The 19022-nt window shown below is 40.8% G+C and overlaps 1 protein-coding gene across 1 annotated transcript in view; it reads left to right on the top strand.

The window, feature by feature from the left end:
• Positions 1–17976, top strand: part of LOC119434029 (twitchin-like) — a 225374-nt gene extending 207398 nt beyond the window's left edge. Inside the window, 18 exon segments of the mRNA XM_049659376.1 lie at positions 7–206; positions 290–442; positions 560–605; positions 716–796; positions 896–1001; positions 1336–1453; positions 1971–2143; positions 2499–2544; positions 3249–3396; positions 4278–4455; positions 6920–7663; positions 8782–8927; positions 9435–9591; positions 9950–10072; positions 10513–10710; positions 11298–11411; positions 13124–13353; positions 17243–17976. Coding sequence (XP_049515333.1) covers positions 7–206; positions 290–442; positions 560–605; positions 716–796; positions 896–1001; positions 1336–1453; positions 1971–2143; positions 2499–2544; positions 3249–3396; positions 4278–4455; positions 6920–7663; positions 8782–8927; positions 9435–9591; positions 9950–10072; positions 10513–10710; positions 11298–11411; positions 13124–13323 — 2931 coding nt within the window. The 3' untranslated portion in view covers positions 13324–13353; positions 17243–17976.
• The last annotated feature ends 1046 nt before the right edge of the window (positions 17977–19022 follow it).

Raw genomic sequence — 19022 nt, 5'->3', positions numbered from 1 at the left:
CTCCAGCCCGAAAATATTATGTGCCAGACCAGAAAGAGCACAAATGTGAAGCTCATTGACTTTGGATTGGCTACTAAGCTTGATCCAAATGAGGTCGTCAAGATATCAACTGGCACTGCCGAGTTTGCGGCTCCTGAGATTGTTGACCGCGAGCCAGTTGGCTTCTACACGGACATGTGGGCAGTTGGTGTGCTGGCATACGTCCTGTGAGCACCATCCTTTCCGAGACCAGCTTCGTTACCTTAGTTTAATATGATCATAACTAAAACATCTGCCTCTCATTTTGCAGGTTGAGTGGTCTGTCACCATTCGCAGGTGAGAATGATGTCGAAACATTGAAAAATGTCAAGGCCTGTGACTGGGACTTTGACGATGAGGCGTTTGCGAATGTTTCGGAGGAAGGCAAGGACTTCATTCGCCGTCTGCTTACAAGGAACAAGGAGTATGTGCCTTTTTTTCTTTTTCTGCCTTTAGAGCATATATTTATTTTTTCAAATTCAAAGTTTGTTTTGGTCATGTTACTGCTGGCATGTCTCACATCTGGTGTTTTCTTCTGCAGCAAGCGTATGACAGCACATGAATGTCTGGAGCACGATTGGCTCAAGGTATGTGCCAAGTATGCTGTTTTTGCTAAGCAGAATTCTATAAATAAGTCAAGAGCAAGTAATGCTTCTATTGTGTTTGACTAAAATGTATATTCATTCCTTTCCTTTAGGGTGATATCAAGGAGTCGGCAACCATTCCAATACCCAATAGCCGGTACATCAAGTTCCGGGATCACATCAGGGCCAAATATGTAAGCTTGCAATTTGCATGTGCTATATCAATAATGCTTGAATGGCGTGCTTCAACATTTTATCCCTGATGTAATCTCTCTCTTTCTTACACTGTTTAGGGCCACTACTGGGACACATGCACGGTTCCAATTGGGCATATTTCAAACTACAGCTCGTTACGAAAACTTCACGACAAAAAGTACAACATCCACGACTTCTACTTCGGTAAGTTATTGTTCATTGTTCAGCATCTGCATTTTAACAATGAACAACAGAGAGCAAAAAATTTAACCACACCTGCAGACCACTTGTCTCCAAATTTTTCATTTTCTGCAGCCTTGCTTAATTAACTTAATTACATGCTATACTTTTCATGGCTTGTGTCTTTCCAGTGACAGTTCACAGAATTTGATCAGAATGTACTTTCTTTTATTATGCCAGCTACCCTTAATATTGTTCAGCTCATTTACTATCCTATAGATGCCTGAGAAGTGCTCTTAGAAACACTGCACACACTTGATATTAATCACAAACACTGTTTTGTTTCCTCTGCCTGCAGATCGAAGACAAGCAGCTCCACGCTTTGTCATCAAACCAACAAGTGCATTTGCCTTTGAAGGACAAAGTGCCAAGTTTTACTGCAGGGTTATTGCTGCTGCACCTGCTACTATCACATGGTAACAAACTACTTTTGTCATGGTTGCTAGCTATTGCATGCCTTTTTTTTTTCCCCAAGTGAGCATGAAAATCATTCCTCAGTTCTGAAGTTTCATGCCCACTCCTCCTTGCTTGTAGACTTTTCTTTTGTGTTTGGGCACATAACAAGGATATTGCATTATTTATCCCGTAGAATGTCATCTGTAATGCTCGATAGGTAGAAGCTGCAGACTAAAAATCTCACTTGTTTACATTTGTTGAATAGCATTAGTATGAAGCAGTGCTACACCATAGTCTCAAAAGCTCTAGCACACGACTTGGGTCCGAACTTACATTGATAGACATATGATAGCTAGACGTTATTGTAGCTAGTAAAACGACAAGTGCATGGCATGTGCTACTTTGTTGCAACAATGAATTCATGCTTAGGGCATACATCTGCCTGTGGAGCTCAACAAGCTCTGAACATACGAGTAAGTTGCATTGTGCTAGAAGCTGGTCTCCACATACATACGTATTTGTTGTGTCTTGTCGCAGGTATCGCGACAGCTGCGAGCTTCGGCAGAGCGTAAAGCACATGAAGCGTTACGAGGGTGATGACTACTACTTCATTCTGAACCGCTGCCGCTTGGATGATCGTGGAGAGTACATTATTCGTGCAGAGAACAGCTACGGCTACAGGGAGGAGCCAGTCTTCCTGAACGTTCAAGGTAATGAACAACATTTTTACCCCTTGGTTTGCTTTTTCACTTTGCAAGCATACAAATACTGTTTGAGAATGTGCTGCAATCTCAATACTATATAAGCGTGTTTGAATGGTTGATACAGCTATATCACATAAAAGATATGCTAATCAGACAGTAAGTGACAAATTAAACACTGTACATTGCATTGTAGATGAAGCTCAACTTATTAGACATTACTGACTGAAATCATTACCTTGACCCGGGTAATTACGCTGCAACAGTTGATGCTGTCGCTATGTACGATTTGCTTGTTGTTTCCAGCTGATGTGTTACTCTTACTTTGGTTCTTTATTTACTTTCTAATTATTGTTTTCCACAGCTATGCCAATCACGATTCCAGAAGTCCGGCTAGAGGAACCTGTCAGGTGAGATATCTTGCATCCTTCCTTTGCCATCTTTTTTCTGACGAAGCTTTTGCTTATTAGTACCAACTTAGTTTCCTAGTTTCTATGTGAAATTGCAGCTGATGTTTGAACAGTTTTTGAGTGCATTGCAATCATCAAGCCTGTGTTTTTATATAGAGAGCCTATATTTTAATAATTTCCTCCATCTTGCCCTGTCTGTCACACACTCCTTGCGTTGCTTCTCCAAGTTTACTTTTTGGTCTCTTTTACTTGATATTGTTTGCCCACCCCTTCAACCTCATTTCATGTTGCCATTAGAGTTGAATGTCACATTGCCTCATTTCTGATCTAGCTTTCGTCTGTTCTTCTGAATTTATTGCATGGGAGTTCACTTGTCTTCCTTTGAGGACACAGGCATGCTTTTTGAGTTGACAGCTAAAGGTTGGAATATAGGCTTTACTTTGGATGCATTGTCTGTCTCGTCATCATGTATTTGATTTGTTAAAACAAGTTATATGAGAGTGATGATTTTGCCACTGTGTTTGCGAGAGTATTCACTGGCAGTTTTTCTTGTGACTGAGTCACCTCTTGTACAGAAAAAGTACTGAGTGAGTTCCGGGAGGCTTTAATAAGCCACCAGCCTAGCATGAACTAGTTTGCCACTAGGGTCCGTCTACCAAAAGTGCATAGAGGAGTGCTGATGTGCTGAATGTGTGTGAATGCAGACGGCGCAGAGAGCCCCTCAGGTACGAGCTGTGGGAGGAGCCTGCTGATAGCGCTCCTTGCTTCACATTCCACCTCCGGCCTCGTGTCATCCAGACCAACCTTGGCGTCAAGCTGCTCTGCTGCCTGTCTGGAAAGCCACATCCAGAGGTCAGGGCTCTAGCCAAAGATTTTTTTTAAATATTAGGTGCAGCACACCACCTTTTTTAGATATATATGTTGCATGCAAACTTCACCTGTAACCATTGTGAACAAAGCTCGCACAGGAGCCGAAACATTGATTTTTTTTTCTTTTAAACACTTATTTTTTTGGTCGGTGTCTGTTATATTGTGCCAAGTACAGCACAGGTTTGTCCTGCTCTTCAGAAAGAGGGTAGGTAGAGGATAAAGGGAACACACAGGCTTCATAACATTCAGCAAAATGAAGAGGTGCATTAATGATATTTCTTCTTTGTACAACATCCTTTTTTTTTTTCGTTTTTCTTTTTTCCACACAGACTCTGATATCTTGAGCTTCTCTAATAGGCATTATAGCTTCAAAAACAGTGTCTGTGCAGTTCAAAGAGATGTATAACTTCATTACTAAAATGTTCTGCAGCAAAATAGCTGTGAGCAGTTCGCCCTTGTCACAAAATCTTTTTGTTCTGTTTGAGGTACACAGAAGCAAACCAACATATTACTAGTGGATAAATTATTGTTGTGTGTGAAATCATTGTAAGTGTGTAGCTTTAGGTGTTTGCATCTCGCTTTCTGTATGACATTGCCTGAAGTGCTGTTCAGGCCATCTAGGTTGGCTCCAAATGTTCAGCCTCTGCCAGTTTATGTGGCACGCTGTTCTTCCTATTCATCTCTCTTTTTGTTAGAATTATAAAACCAGATACCAAAAAAAAAAGCTTTTAGAGGCTTCAAATGTGAAATAATTAGAAAAAGTAATTTCCTGTAAAATCTTGCACAAGAACAGGCAGGGCATAAATTACATCTGGAGCAGCTGCCAAGAACGGGAGCTTCACATTAAAATTTTTTAACTGCAGATCAAATGGTACAAGGACGGCAAAGAGCTCAGCAAGTTTGACTACAACATGACCCATGCGGATGGTGTAGTGACGCTGGAGATTTTAACTTGCAAGAAAGAGGATGCCGGCAAGTATGTCTGCAAGGCCAAAAATGCTCTTGGAGAGGATGAAACCAGCTGCTTCCTCATCATTGAAGGTCAGTAAAGATAAAGGACATCCTTTGTGATAGCTTTGAATTGCGGTGCAACAATAGACCATTGAATTGAATCACCCTTGGCACCTAAATGTTTGGTTCCTGCATACATTGATGTTGCGACTCGCTCTTCGTTCAGACCACAAATGTAATGCACTTATCAGATGAAACTCACCATAACAAAACTTAATTTCTGGATTTCTGTTGGCTCAAATGCCTGTGATTGTTTGAGCTGTAGTTTTAATTCAGTGTTACATTCTGAAGTAGACTAGGCAGTTAGCTGAGTGACTACCCTGTCTTCATTTGTACAAGTTTTGTGTGTCATTCTCATAATGCACATTGTTTTGCTTTTATGTATCTGGTGTTGCTGTGCTGATTGGTATCATAATCCTCTTTCAATGTGCAGTCTTTAGTGAATTGTGTGTGCACATAACTTTCCAGCAGGGAATACGTGACCGCTGAAATTGAGCAGTGTTAATGTTTGTTGTGTTCCTGTGTTGATACAGATACTTGCGCAGTCTTTTTTTCTGAATGCAGTGTTTTATAAACTCTGGGTGATGATTATTATTTTGCATCACTGTTAAGGCTGTGGAGTGCACGCGTCGGATTAACAAGGCTCTCGACCTTTTACCATGTCCCAGTCATTGCGTAATCCTTGTCCCATAAGTTGCCTTTATGCCTGGCATGGCATATAATTCTCTAACGCACTAAGAACATTGCTCTTTTTTTTTTTTACTGCAGTGAGGTTTTTCATTAGTGTCGAAGAAATGGACAATGTACTACTTGTTGCAAAAGTTTCCAGGCCATATCGCTCGAGGTCAAACTGAACATGAAGCTGCATGACAACAATATGCTGGCTGTCGCTGACCTGCTTCATGCTTGTAGAGGTCTGTAGAAGCCTAGGCATCCCTATGCTATCAAATCAACCCAGCTGATGACCGCGGTGCCCCCACGCAACTTCGTATCTAGTTTGGCCACGAGCTCTTTGTTCTGGGAGCATTTGCCACAGATAGAACATGCTTAAACACTCTTCTTAACTCATTTCAAAATTTAAGAGACTCTCTCAACATATCTTCTATTCACTATTCGAAACAGCTATAGACTATATACTTTTTTTCTCCCAAGTATATGGTTCCACATATCATGTCAAACATTTTCTTACCCGCATGAATGCATGTAACAAAATAAAATAAGCATACCGTATGACAAAGATACCACAGTACATTCTTTCAAGATCATATTTTTCCTGTAAATGAACCATAGGAAATTACAGAATGACTGGAACAAGAAGATGCATTAGTACACCTTTTATATAAATACACCCTCTCTGCAGTCACAATTACAGCTGCATAAACTACAAGTTAGCAGCAGTACAAACCAGGAATCAGGACATAGTGCTTTTCTTCAAGTGTTGATGATATGTCCTGCGGCCAGGTAGCTGGCCTTTCTTGTGCACTAAGTTATACTTCTAATGTGCTGATTGGCTCTCCTGAAACATAACACTCTACAATCACACCCAGGTAGCAATTGCTGCTGCCCTTTACTTTCAGGCATACAAGCTTATTTTCTCAGGACCAAAGCCAGAAATGCTCTTGAAAATTTATTTATTCTAGCATCTGTGCCTTTTGCTTTCCTCATACGGAGATTGTTCTTGAACGTAAATTTAAGACTGTTGGAGAAAGTCTGGATGTTATTTAAATTGCAATTATTCCACAGAGGAATGTTCAAGTTAGTGCTTGTAAAGCAAGGATAACACTTTAGATTCAGCTACATGTACTGCCCTATTCAACGTGCATTAATTTAGTACACTGACAGTTATTCCTATTACTACATTATCTAGGGATATCAGTGCTTTTTAAATTTTTACTGCACATGACATCAAATTTATTTCGCTTGAAGTGGTCGAGTATTATTGTGAGTACATGAGTACCTAACATGCAATGCGTGTTCTCAATATCCTTTAAAGCATAGGTTAGAAATGTCACATTAGACTGCAGAATTGCTAATGCAGACACTTTGAAGTTCAGCTCAAATGCGTAACTGATTACGCTAGTTAGTGTAGTGTAGTGTGTGTAAAGCACAATATGCGAGACAGAAAAGCGAGACAGAAACATGAAGACACGAGGACGCTTAAAACACACATGTTCTGGCACGAGAACAGCTTGAAGACACTAGGACAGCTTAAAAGGCTCAGACGTTCAGTCAAATGCTCCTCTTAAAAAAAGTCAGGCCCAGCATACATCATTCTCATTTGACTTCAACAGCTATTGCAAAAACCTATTTGGCATACAACACAGCACATTAGGAGTACACTAGTGCATCCACATATCCTGCTTCCTGGTTTGCCTTTGGTGAAGGATTACCCAAGCACTGAAGCTCCTCTCATCGGTCGGGACATGAAGCAACATGCACCGACATGCACAACTCTGACATCAATCACTCTCTCTCTCCACCATCTCCACTGCAGACCGCCGCAAACTTCCTGAAGGCCATTCCCCGACCGTGATACACCATCACACAGGAGCCTCTCCTGCCTCGCCAACCCCTTACTCTGCTACACCCACTTACTCTGGCTACGACTCCTCCTTGTCCTCGTATGCACGAGCCTCCGAACTAGGACGGCACTCCAAGAGCGACTATTTGCGCAAATCCTCCAAATTCGCAGATACCCGATCTGTGAAGAGCTCACGGGTCAGCGATGTCTCGTCATCCTATTCTGCCAGGGACTACTCCTCTGCGAGCAAGCACCTGGCTAGCTCCGACTACAAGTCAAGCAGCTCATACAAATCTGACTATAAATCAGACTATAAGTCTGACTTTAAGTCCAAGTCTGATTACAAGTCAGACTACAAGTCTTCTTCCTCAGTCAAGTCTTCATCTGACTACAAGTCCTCATCAGATTATAGGTCTACATCAGACTATAAGTCGGACTACAAGTCAAAGTCCGACTACAAGTCTGACTTCAAGTCATCTGATTACAAGTCAATGGACAAGAAGACAACTGACTATAAGGCCTCAGACTTGTCATCTCTGACAAGGCGAGACTCTGCAAAGGACCGTGTTGCGAGCACACTAAGCTCTGCAGCTGCCAAACTGTCACCTCCACCGGAAGGTGGCGCCACCAAGCGTGTTCAGAAGCCCTATGGTAAGAAGGAAGGAGCGGAAGGCACCAGCCCATCTCGTTCTCGAACTGCAACACAAGAACTCAAACGTGAGTATCAGTACATGACTGCCTTTACTAGGGTATGTATGCCAGGTTGATCACTCTCAGAGATCCTTTCACTATTGTCTGATATGAAATTCAGCGCAAGGCCTCACTGTGGTGACAGGCACTATTGTCAGTGTACTGAAGAATGATGCGACGTAAAAATAATGTTGATGGGAGGCTTGCCATTAAGCATGCTCATTTTTACATGGCGTTCTTTACCTCCTTCTCTGCTGGCTCACCTAATCAGTACATGTTAAAAGTGATATCTCTAAGAGTGATCAATTGAGAATACAGCCCCAGATATGTTTGTTGAGAAAGGTGATAGATACCACATGCTAAAGAATTACAATGCAGCACTTTATATCGCATCTGCTTCCATATAAAAGAAATTTGAAGTATGACTGAATCCTTTGCTGCTCTGGAATTTATTCACATCTTTTGGTACACAATATACTATCCTATTTACAGCTTCACTGCGTGCCCCCAAAGAGACATTTTGACTTTGCGTACCAGTGGATCTGTCTGATGATTAGTGTAGGTGTATCACTTAACTCGATTTATCTTTTTTTTTAATTGCAAAGTTTGAAAATTGCAGCTTTACATTTTCAAGGAAATGAAAGAAAAGCATGAAACATAACAGCAGATGGCAAGGTGAAGCCAATGTAGAATGCTTTCTGACAGTGTTCTTTTGTGCTTGCATTTATGCTTAACAGTTTAGAAGGACTAGATAAAAATATCATGAAAAACAGCACCAAGTAAGAAGCAAGCGCAGCAGAGTCACACAGCAGTGAGCTTTAGACAATCTTTACTAGGAAAAAAAAAAAAAAAAAGCCGACGTCTTTTAAATAGAAGTTGTTTACACGTAACTGCATCGTAGTGCCTGTTGCTAACTTTTCGTTTTACACTTTGTACGCTTATTATATTCATTTCTTATATGCTGGGCTGGTTAGTAGCCTGCGTATGAAAATTTTGATCTTTACTGTGGTATGGACTACTTAAGACTGGTTATGAAAAGGAAGACATGGCACTGCTATTTGTAATCAAAGAATGAACTACATGGTCACATTGCACATGCACCTGCTGGCACCAACCAGGTTCTAAGCCCTGCTGTGTCTTTGCAGTTCCAGATGAAGCACCACCCATGGTAGCGCCATCTTTCAAGGTTGGCCTCCAGGACATCAGCATTAAGGACGGTGAACCGCTCTTGCTCAAAGCTGTTGTGGATGGTGACCCTGAGCCATCTGTGGAGTGGTTCAAGAATGGCGAGGTTTGCCTTTGTTGACACTTAATTGAGGCACTTGTGTTTTGTGTTGTAGAAACGTAGGAGGCTGCCTGAGCTGTGGATCATATTTGGAACAAAAGCACTGAGCATAGCTGGCAATAATATTTACGCACCACTTAAGTGCAGCTGCTTGCATTAATGAAGTTGATATTATTTTATTATGCTCATTGATCTCTGCATTCCTAAAATATAGATTCGTGAATTCTCACGTTTGTCTTACCTGTAGGAATACTATGTCATAAGATGGCATAGTAAACATAGTCAGTATGCTTTCACTTTTTTAAGCAGTATTGTACTTGTCTTATCGGCAGCTAGAACTATAGTTCATTCCTTTGTCGCCAATCAACTCCAAGACTACTAAAGCCTAGCTTTATTCATGTTGCAGTGACATTAAAAAATGTACAATAAAAGAAAGCAGCTTATAAATAAAGTTAATTTAGGAAACTAAACATTGTACTAGTTTTGATGAGTCCTTCCTTTTCATGTATACAGACTCTGAAATCCTCTGACATCATCAGCTTGAAGTACAAAAACCGTGAAGCCAGTCTTTCCATTGGCGAAGTTTACCCTGAGGATGAAGGAGAGTACGTCTGTGTAGCAACCAATGCAGAAGGCAAGGCGGAAACGCGCAGCAAGCTCACTGTCTTGCGTAAGTAGTTTTATCCAAATACATTGGTGCACTTAGCAAGATTAAAAAAGCATAACAAGCACAAGAACACTTCATATATTTGTGATATGACTGAAAATGTGTTCTGTAAGCATTCAGCACTAGTGAAAACTGTGTCCTCAAGAACTCAAAATGCTGTGAGCGATAATCATATTACATGTGCGACGTGCATTGTGTTGTCTGCACGTGCATTTGCAAATGCAGTGTCATCTTTGATAAAAATGAATGCCAAATACAGTATTCTTGCACCTGAAAGAACTTTCTTATTAGCTTTACTATGTAGACATCATTTTAAGTATGAGCTGACACTACGTCTTTTTTTTTTTTTTTTTTGCAACAGCCATGGAGAAAGAGGAGGCAGAATCTAAAGGCTTCGATGGAAAGTCACCAATCTTTGCTGAGCACCTCAAGAGTCATGTGGTCAAGGATGGCGATGCAGTAACGCTACAGTGTACAATCAGAGGTAAGAACATATGTTGCACTCAATAAGCGCACACATATGCAAGGAATTAAACAAGGGTACATAGTTGTTTATCTGGCATGCTCTTTATCTGGCATATTTATTTTCTGCCTTTCAACGTGATTTGTTTCTGCTGTCACTTCCAGTGCAAACTGGGTTAGCCAAGAGTTTGACAAGAACTTATTTGGTCAGATAGCATGTTTGAAAAAACAAAGGCTTGTTGGTGACCTAGTCAAAAGTTACTTGACCTTTCAGAACACAAACCTGTATGAGTTCTAAAATAACTTATGACTTGTTCAGTGACCAGAAGACTTAACTTTTCCAAATTGGGATACCTACTGTTAAAAGACAGTTCATTGCAACACTGAGAACATCTTTCAGACAATTCACTATGTCCATGCATGCAGACCAGTTCGAGCTAATAAATGGATGAATCATTGCAGGTTCCAACAAGTTTGATGTCGTGTGGCTGCACAACGAAAAGGAGATTAAGTCAAGCAAGGACTTCCAGTATGTAACAGAGGGTGATGTTTACAAACTTGTGATTGCTGAAGTCTACCCTGAAGACAGTGGCACCTACACCTGTGAAGCATTCAATGACGTTGGGGAAGCATTCAGCACTTGCACCCTGGATGTCTTAGGTATGCACTGATGCACATTGTCATGTGTGCATTGTTTAGTTTTTTACCTGTGAATATTCTTCACTGGATTATCACTGTTATCAAGGCGCTCGATGCAAGAAATGCCTACTTTATCTGATATTTCTTAAATTTTCTCACCAATTCTATAGTGAAAGAGTCTTGTTTAATGAGATTGTGCATGCGACGCGAATAGTGTTGTACATTCTCATATGTACGTGAGTACTAGCGATTACTTTGGAATGTACGATGATACATGTACATAAATAGCGAATAGACTTCAACAGTGAGTTCGGATTTGACAACAAATGACTGTGCTCGCCGCTATGATTGTGATTTCAGTGTTGCTTGTCTTTCTGGGCACAAGTTTGCCCAATGACGAGTTGTATTCTTAACTCACACTTCTAGCACTATTTAATTATTTACTGTCACCACAGCACGACAATATCGGTGAACACACAGTATGGTCATATGTAAAGCTTTGCATTCGCTTTTTAAGTACACTGGCATTTATGCAAAAAAATTCACCTCAGCGCATTTCGTGGATTTGTTCACCCGACACTTGTTTAGTCGAAGACTCCTGTTTTCAGTTCCAGGTGAGCCACTCATGGGACCTGGATTCTCCATATATCCAAGGTCAGCAACATCGGCAGAAGGCCAGCCAGTTGTGTTCAAGTGTGTCACTGACAAAGAGGCTGTTGGAGGTTTGTTGTTTTTTCATGTGCATTTTCAATAGCTAGTGCAATACTCTCGTCACCTGTACTTTATCAGTGGATGATGTGGTGAGGTGACTACACTCAACAAAGCAGAGGCATTTAAGCTTCATTTTTCAGTTTGTTTATTTTCTAGGAGTAATAGAAGTGCGGTGACAAATAATACAGCATACTGTAGAGTTGTCACGCACAGATCAGGTTATTCAGCAACACTTTTGTTTTTATTGAATTCTTTGGTCTCTGAAGCTAAGTATGTTATGTGATGTCATACCAAGTTTAGCAACAGAAGTGGAAATGTGGTGGAAGCTAACAGTTTCAGTTACATGGCCTAAAAAGGTTGTGATGCCTCACTCATAATTATTCACTGCTTCCCAAATCCGTGGCTCGCCCACATTAGCCTTTTATAGACAACACAACCATCTTTTGCATGCTGATATCTTTGGGCAGCTTGTGTGCAGCATCACACTGTTGTCAATCATAGATACATACTATGATTACCAGTTTTACCAACGATTACCAGTTTACCAACGAAGTTGCAAAGAAAACCTGTTGTTTTAGAGTGTTCTTAGATTACAAGCAGTAATTAATGCTGTTTGATTGGATGTGCTATAAAAGGCAGTGGAAAAATGAATGTGAGAAAAGTAAGAAAGGAAACATTGTTGAAATGAAGATTTTCTTACTTTAAAACTGAGACACTACATTTGTCAAAACAGTGGGAGCATGTAATGAGAATGTGATGTTAGTGAAGATTGTGCCTTTATGTTTTACAATATCTTAAAAACTCAAATAGTGCAGCCAAGTGTAAAGCTGCTTTGAATGCTGCTGCTTTTTAATTTTCACTTGGGGCTTGACATCAATTTTGAAACTGTAAGAAAGCTATGCAAAAAAGAAAGCAGCATGGCTGGTGGCACACATTACAGAGGATATGGGAAAATTTGCCTCAACATTTGACACTTGGTCAATAGTTGGTTTTCACACATTATCATAGCAATATTGAGTGACCTTTAAATGAGATACTTTCATGAACGTTACATTCAGGTTCCCTTTATTTTCCTCTCTGTTCTTCGCTGTGTGTAATTTACTCTGCTTCTACTGTTCTCCTGCATATGTAGAGAAATTTGCACAAGGCATTAACTAGGTTTGTTTGCATCTGCAGCATAGCTGTAAGGTATTTTCGCAAGCTATTTCATGCATTATAGAGCATGATTAGGCTAGCAGTAAGGCAAGAAATAAACTGAGGAGTTTAAATATTTTGCCATCTGGCTGATAGGATATTCAGGCAACATGTGTATTCATTGCTAAGGACAATTCAAACAAGGAGCCAATGACAAAATTTTTAAACATGTGGATAGTGGCACTGCTTGACCATTTTTGAGGCTTCGCAAAAACGGAGCACTCTCTCTAACTTGACATTTTACTTTCAAAAGGAGGCCACTCATCAAAATACTTTGAAAGTGGCAACTGCTCACAAAACGAAAACGTTGCTAGGATTTTGCAGTGGGAGTAACACTACTCTCACGAACACAGGAAGAAGAAGACCTCATTATCAATGTGTTTATGGATTGCACTGCCTTATTTGCTCTCTCACCGCTTTTATTGTTGTTCACTTGCATTAATATTTTCTAGCAGCAACTGCACCTGTCTCAGTATGATGAGAGAATAGTCACACTCTTTCCATAATGTGGCATAATGACTTCTTGCAGTTCGGTGGCTGAAGGACGGTGATGCCCTGAAGGAGGGTGCCCACCACAAGATTGCCCATGACGACCGCACCTGCACAATGACCATCACACAGGCCACCGCAACTGATGTGGGCCAATACCAGATTATTGCTACAGATGCTAGTGGAGAGAGCACCGCCAGCTTTGCCCTTAATGTTGTCTCAGAGGCTGACCAGCTATGAACACCGCAGGGTTGAGCAGGCACTCTCAAGGTGAGTGCTCAATATTGTACTATTACCAGCAATGGCCAGCATGCTGCTTAATTGCCTGCAGTGGCACTTGCAACTCAGGTATACCTAAAAAGAGAAACATGTGATCTTACAAATTACAGGGGTAAAAAAAAAAAAAAAACAAGGTGCTTTGATGCTCATGTTGGTGCATGGCTTCTTGCATTTTATGTTGTAATACAAAGATACCCATTGCACTTGAATATGGAGATGGCACAGTAGAAAGATTAATGCCCTTCAAATTGTTTATTTGAAAAGTTTGAAGTCAGCCGCTGTCAGTGTTAGCATCATGCACACATTTCTCCCACAGCAGAAAAAACAATATAATATATAAAAGAAGCTGTTCCCAGATAGTAATTCAAGAACCATACCATATCACTATTGTTTAACATCATTTTAATATTTAACTGCAATGTAGCAGCGAGTGCCTGAAATAGTTGTCCTAAACATACCCTCTTAATCAGGTCCGTATGAATTAATGAAGAATAAAGCCTTTATTTTAAGGAAGGGGATGGCTCTCGGCCGCTGTTGGTAATTAGGTAGGAGGGGAATCTACGTTACCGGATTGTTGACTGAGACAAATCTTCATATCAGTCTTCGATCTTCCGCTTTATGCATGCTCTGGTATTACTAGGTGCATGTTCAGTTCCATCGCTTTCGCATGGGCTGGTCGACCCCTCCAACACTACTCTAAACAAGCCACTTTGTCTGCCATATGTTGCAATGGCTTTCTGTGTTTCAGGGTTAGTTAGGATTCAGTTTCCTAGGGTTCTAATGTCTCCGTGCAGTACATGTTGAATGTTGGATCTCCCTTGTGAAAAAGCTGCACAGCTCCAAATGAGGTGTTGCATGTCTACTCTGCATGACTCCTGACAACGTGTGCATCGGGTATAAGTGTTCGCAATCGTAGCTTGTTTGGTTTGGTGCCATTTCTCAAGTATGTGTGGTGTGTATGCAGCGTTGGCCATAACCTTATTAAAAAAAAACTCTTTCGTGCGAGTAAACCCGCCCTTGTCGTCAAACACGTGCACTGGTGTAGCTTCTCATAGCCTCTGTTTGCTGTCTGCTTTTATTTTAGTGCGAATGTAATGCATCAGTGTTCTGCTAGGAGAGCCTTCAGGCCAAATCTTTAGGTATGGATTTTGGTCTGCGGGGTTTGGCGAGGAAATGGACTGTGGGGTGCTGTACGTGTAACCAAGCCCACCCGCTTGTGCGGCAAGTGCGTGAGCGACTCCGTTTCTCTCACCCGTGCCGGTGTGCCCCGGTGTCCATAGGATTTCAACATTTGTCCCATTGTCCTGTATTCTCTTTAGCTTTTTTCTAGTGTCGTTGGCCACAGCATCATCTGTCATGGATGCCGGTAATTCGTCCACTGCTTCGTACTAGTCAGTAAGGATCCGATAATTATTTTGCACACTTTGCTCTACAATGTCTCCCATGTCAATAGGAATGGCATTGACTGCTCTCCATGTGGTTAAAAGTTCTGCATGCAATGTTGTACCCCTGGGAAGCTGACATGTGTGATATCCATTGTGTTGGGGTGCAGATGTGCTAACCCAGGCCATGCTGGCTATATCGTTTCTGATTGCAGCGCCCGTATAGATGTCAATGGTGTTCTCTGGCATTCTTAATTCCAATCTCTTTTCAAACATTTTTCTAGCTTCCGTGTTTTGTATGGCGATCGGGCGTTGTTGCCTCCGTAGGCCCAGTGGTGCTTCCCATGGTGGCGTTATGGTCGCTTCCGCGGGCTCTGGCCTCACGTGAACTTGTTTATCACATGCCATGATCTGTTTTCCTTGAGTTGTGTTTTCCAACCGGGATCGCATTCGAATTCATGCTTCATTGATTATGTCCCATATGGGTGGTATCGTTACCCACTTGAGCAGGTCCTCATTCCTCATGTGCTTCGGTAGCCCAGTGATCATATGAATGGTGGCCCTGTGTAACTTTTCGATAATGCCGAAGTCTCGTTCAGAGAAGTCGTACACGGGTGCCCCGTAAAGAATCCTTCCGACCGCAACTGTATAAAGCCGATAAAACTTCTAACCCAGAAATTTGTTTGGGAGAGTGATCATGCAGAATTCCATTTAATTATTCATCTGTTTAAAGCTTGGCCAATCAGCTGCTAAGGGGGCAATTAACCACATTATGCATTACACAATTACCAGCAGTTAGTTGCCAGTAAGTTGCCGTGACAGTGTGCTTGACTTTTGCACATATAGAGAAAAATTAACAGAACTTAAAAGCTCTTGAAGTTATTTCAGGAAAAATGTACATGATTGCCGTACATTTTTTAATGTGCAAAATTTTCCCATATAATGTCCCAATTAAAGGGATGTGTTACGTGTATGCATTGTATTTTACATTCAACCAAACTATTTGAAAATGAAATATGTTTTTAAGGAGAGGCTTCCCTTTACTCAGACCTAAAAGTACAGCATTATTATAGTTTCACAATCTAATAGTACAAAAAAATGCAAACAGCCATGCATAATGTGAGTGTCTGAATTTGAGGGTTCAACTAAAAATTATTTATTGGCCTTAGTTTACTAATAGCAAGCAAAGAAGAAAAAGAAAAAAAACTGTGGTCTGGATTAACAGGACCTATCGTTGAGAATATTGGTACCAAGTTATGATTCTTAGGCTTGTGAGTTAGTTAAATGGTTCAGACTTGAAAACTAGGTACTAATGTGGTAAAACTTCTCAGAGATGAAAGAACGCAAAAGACTAGGTGCAGACAAGTGATTGCCCGCCTTGTGCTTTCTTTCAATTGTCTAGTAGTTTAAGCAGTTCCTTTAATACAAAAAGCATGCATAGGCACACGCATTAGTTAAACTGCAACAAGATATGCTGTCTTTTGCAGGAGAGATATGTTTGCTGGGTTTTTCCATGGGCAGTCCCAATTGCTCGCAGCACAGAGACATAAAAAAGTACATAGTTCATTTACTAGTAGCAGCTCATCCACATCTGTGAAAAAAGTTGTGTCAGCTCTTAAAATATTATGGTTGGCTGTTACCATCTACATTGCATACATGAGTCAAGACCATTGATGGTGATGGCTATAGAAAATATCGAAACTCAAGCCGACATCACGAAACCGCATATGAAGACTGCCACATTGAGCACATAACCTGGCCATTATCACTGACATAACTGATTTCTTTGTTGCAAGAAAAAAAAATTGTTTTAGTTAATTTAATTATTTGAGACATCATTAAAAATATATATGAAGGCTGTAGTGTTACAGCACTGTAGGCAGTAATATGCTGCCTACATATTAGAAAACCTGACATCTTAATTTATTTACATTACTTTTTGTAATTTTTATCAAATATGTACTCATATACATAAGGCAGACTTTAGCTGAGAATGGTTTGAAGTTGGGCTAGCTGATATGGAGAATATGTTAGGAAGAACAGTGCGAATGCAGGACTTGAGGACAGATGCACATAACATCTAGTGAGGGAGCTGAAAGTTCATTTCATGTGCAGCAAATCAGCCATATAGGAGCATGTGTTGTACATATCTGTATTTAAGCTTCATCTTTAATCTGTACTTAGAATCCTTCAGCTGGCTAGTGTGATAGAGGTAAGAGCCTAAGCACTAAACAGTGCTTTATCCTTAATTTGTGATTCTCTTGTCTAGTGTGTATGCTGTCACTAAAAAGAATACCTCCACATTTGGTATATTGTTCATCAGACCACGTTTCTTGTTGAAGAATGCCCAAATGAAAAAAGTTGATGCCTCAATAGGGTTCATGCAAGGTGCTTAACAGGAAGCACTTGCGTGATGAACTGATCAAAACACACTGATGAAAATTTGTCTTTTACCTTCCACTGTTCCTTTCTCAGTCTCTCTTACTGTCATCTTTCAGGTGCATCATCTTGAACCTTTTGCAACGAAGTTTCTTCCTTCAACTCTCTCTCTCTGTCTTCTGCAATAACAGAAAAATGGCGGCAGGATGGCATCACATGAAGCAGCATTATTTCTTCCATTGTTGATGGCCTTTTTCTTTCTTTGTCCAAGAGAAGCTCACTCATACACCAGAAGGCGTGCAGACGCATAGGATACGATGATGCCATCCTGCAGCAATGTAAAGTGCTGCCTTATAACCAACGTCTTTCAGTTCAGCACTGCAGAGAGATAATGAAGCTGCTACAAGCGAATGAATTTACTCTGACTTAGGTTTTTTTGGCTTGCTGTAACATTTATTTTCTTTTTCTCACGCAATTTTTCGTCTTTTTGGAGTGTTCTTTCTCCAACCTGTTGCTGTCTCAAACTCGGCTGTTTCTTTTCTCTCTTTGAAACTAAAAACAACATTATATCACGTACAGCAACAGTACTCTCTTGGGCGGCTAAACATGTTTTGGCTTCTGCCATGGCTTGCACAGCTCATGCACCTCTATCAAAATTCATGCAACAATGAAAAGTGCACAGTTCACTGTGATCATAAAATCATGCACAAATACTTCAGAAGGTGGGGGCAGCTTCTGAAGAGTGCAGAGCTTGAGGCCGTGCAGAGGTGAAAACAAGTTTAGCAAACAGCGATTGTTTGTAGCCTGGACGTCATTTTATGAGCATATGTGAATAAAAGAGAAGTCAGTGTAACCCTTGGTCTCCTCCTCCTTTTCTTCTGTGGTGTGCTTCGGAAGTCAAGTGTCAAAACATGCCAGTTGTCCGTCTAGGCTTCACTGCTTTCATTCATACTTTCTCTGGCCTGATATGCACTTACCTATAGAAGTTCAAGGAATGAAGGTGTCAAGAAAAAGTACTTTCTGTACAGCCAATGCAGCCTGTTAAATAAAAAGCTGTAATTGGAAATTTTGCATGCCACCAGTAATGCATGGCACTTAGTTCCAGGCTTTCATTTTCATGCCCATGCTGCAAAACAGTTGAATTTCTTTTGCATCACTCATGTCCCATAATTATTTGCAGCCACCTGTAGATGTAGGTCATAAAACTGCGCAACAGATTTTACATGGTAGCAGAACTACAGCAGCACACTTCTAGCTGGTTGCTTGTAGCTTGGTTGTAACTGTCAAACTTAAAGGCCACAAACACTGTTTTTATTCGAACAATATCAGTCTTAAAACGTAAAAAAAAAATTATTCATGTACAAACACCTTCACAAAAAGTGCCTGCCTGTTCAACTCCTTTGCAGTATGATAGCACAGCCACTTTATCTTATATGATATCGGGCACAAGGAACAAAGTATAGGGACATGCAATCAACAGCTTAATGTTTCAGCAATGTCTAAAGAAACTCCAAATGCAAGTACTATCTACATAAAGAGAGATATATTACGGTTCTGAAAAGATGTTTGCTCTATGCCAAGAGATAACTCAGTCATGCATTGAAGACTGCCTATAAATGCCTAAATTTGAACCACCTAGACATGGAAGTGTAAGCAAGGTGCCTATAAGTGACAAATACATGACGTCACTAACACAGCAGGCCAGCACACTTAATTGAAAGAGAGCACCAGTTGTGCTAACAACTATGAAAACGCTGCATCTTTGGTGGCTGATGCTAGTGAGAGTGACTGCCATTACCAAACCACTGAAGTTGAGGAAGATTTAAATCTTTAGTGCAGTGTAGAAACTCTGCGCCACTAGTCTCTAAGGCGACACTATGCTCTTCTGTCTTTGGCAAG

This window comes from Dermacentor silvarum, chromosome 11 (genome assembly GCF_013339745.2).
Source record: "Dermacentor silvarum isolate Dsil-2018 chromosome 11, BIME_Dsil_1.4, whole genome shotgun sequence".
In the NCBI taxonomy this organism is placed as follows: domain Eukaryota; kingdom Metazoa; phylum Arthropoda; class Arachnida; order Ixodida; family Ixodidae; genus Dermacentor; species Dermacentor silvarum.
The sequence above is the reverse complement of the archived record's forward strand: the minus strand, read 5'-3'. Positions and strand labels throughout refer to the sequence as shown.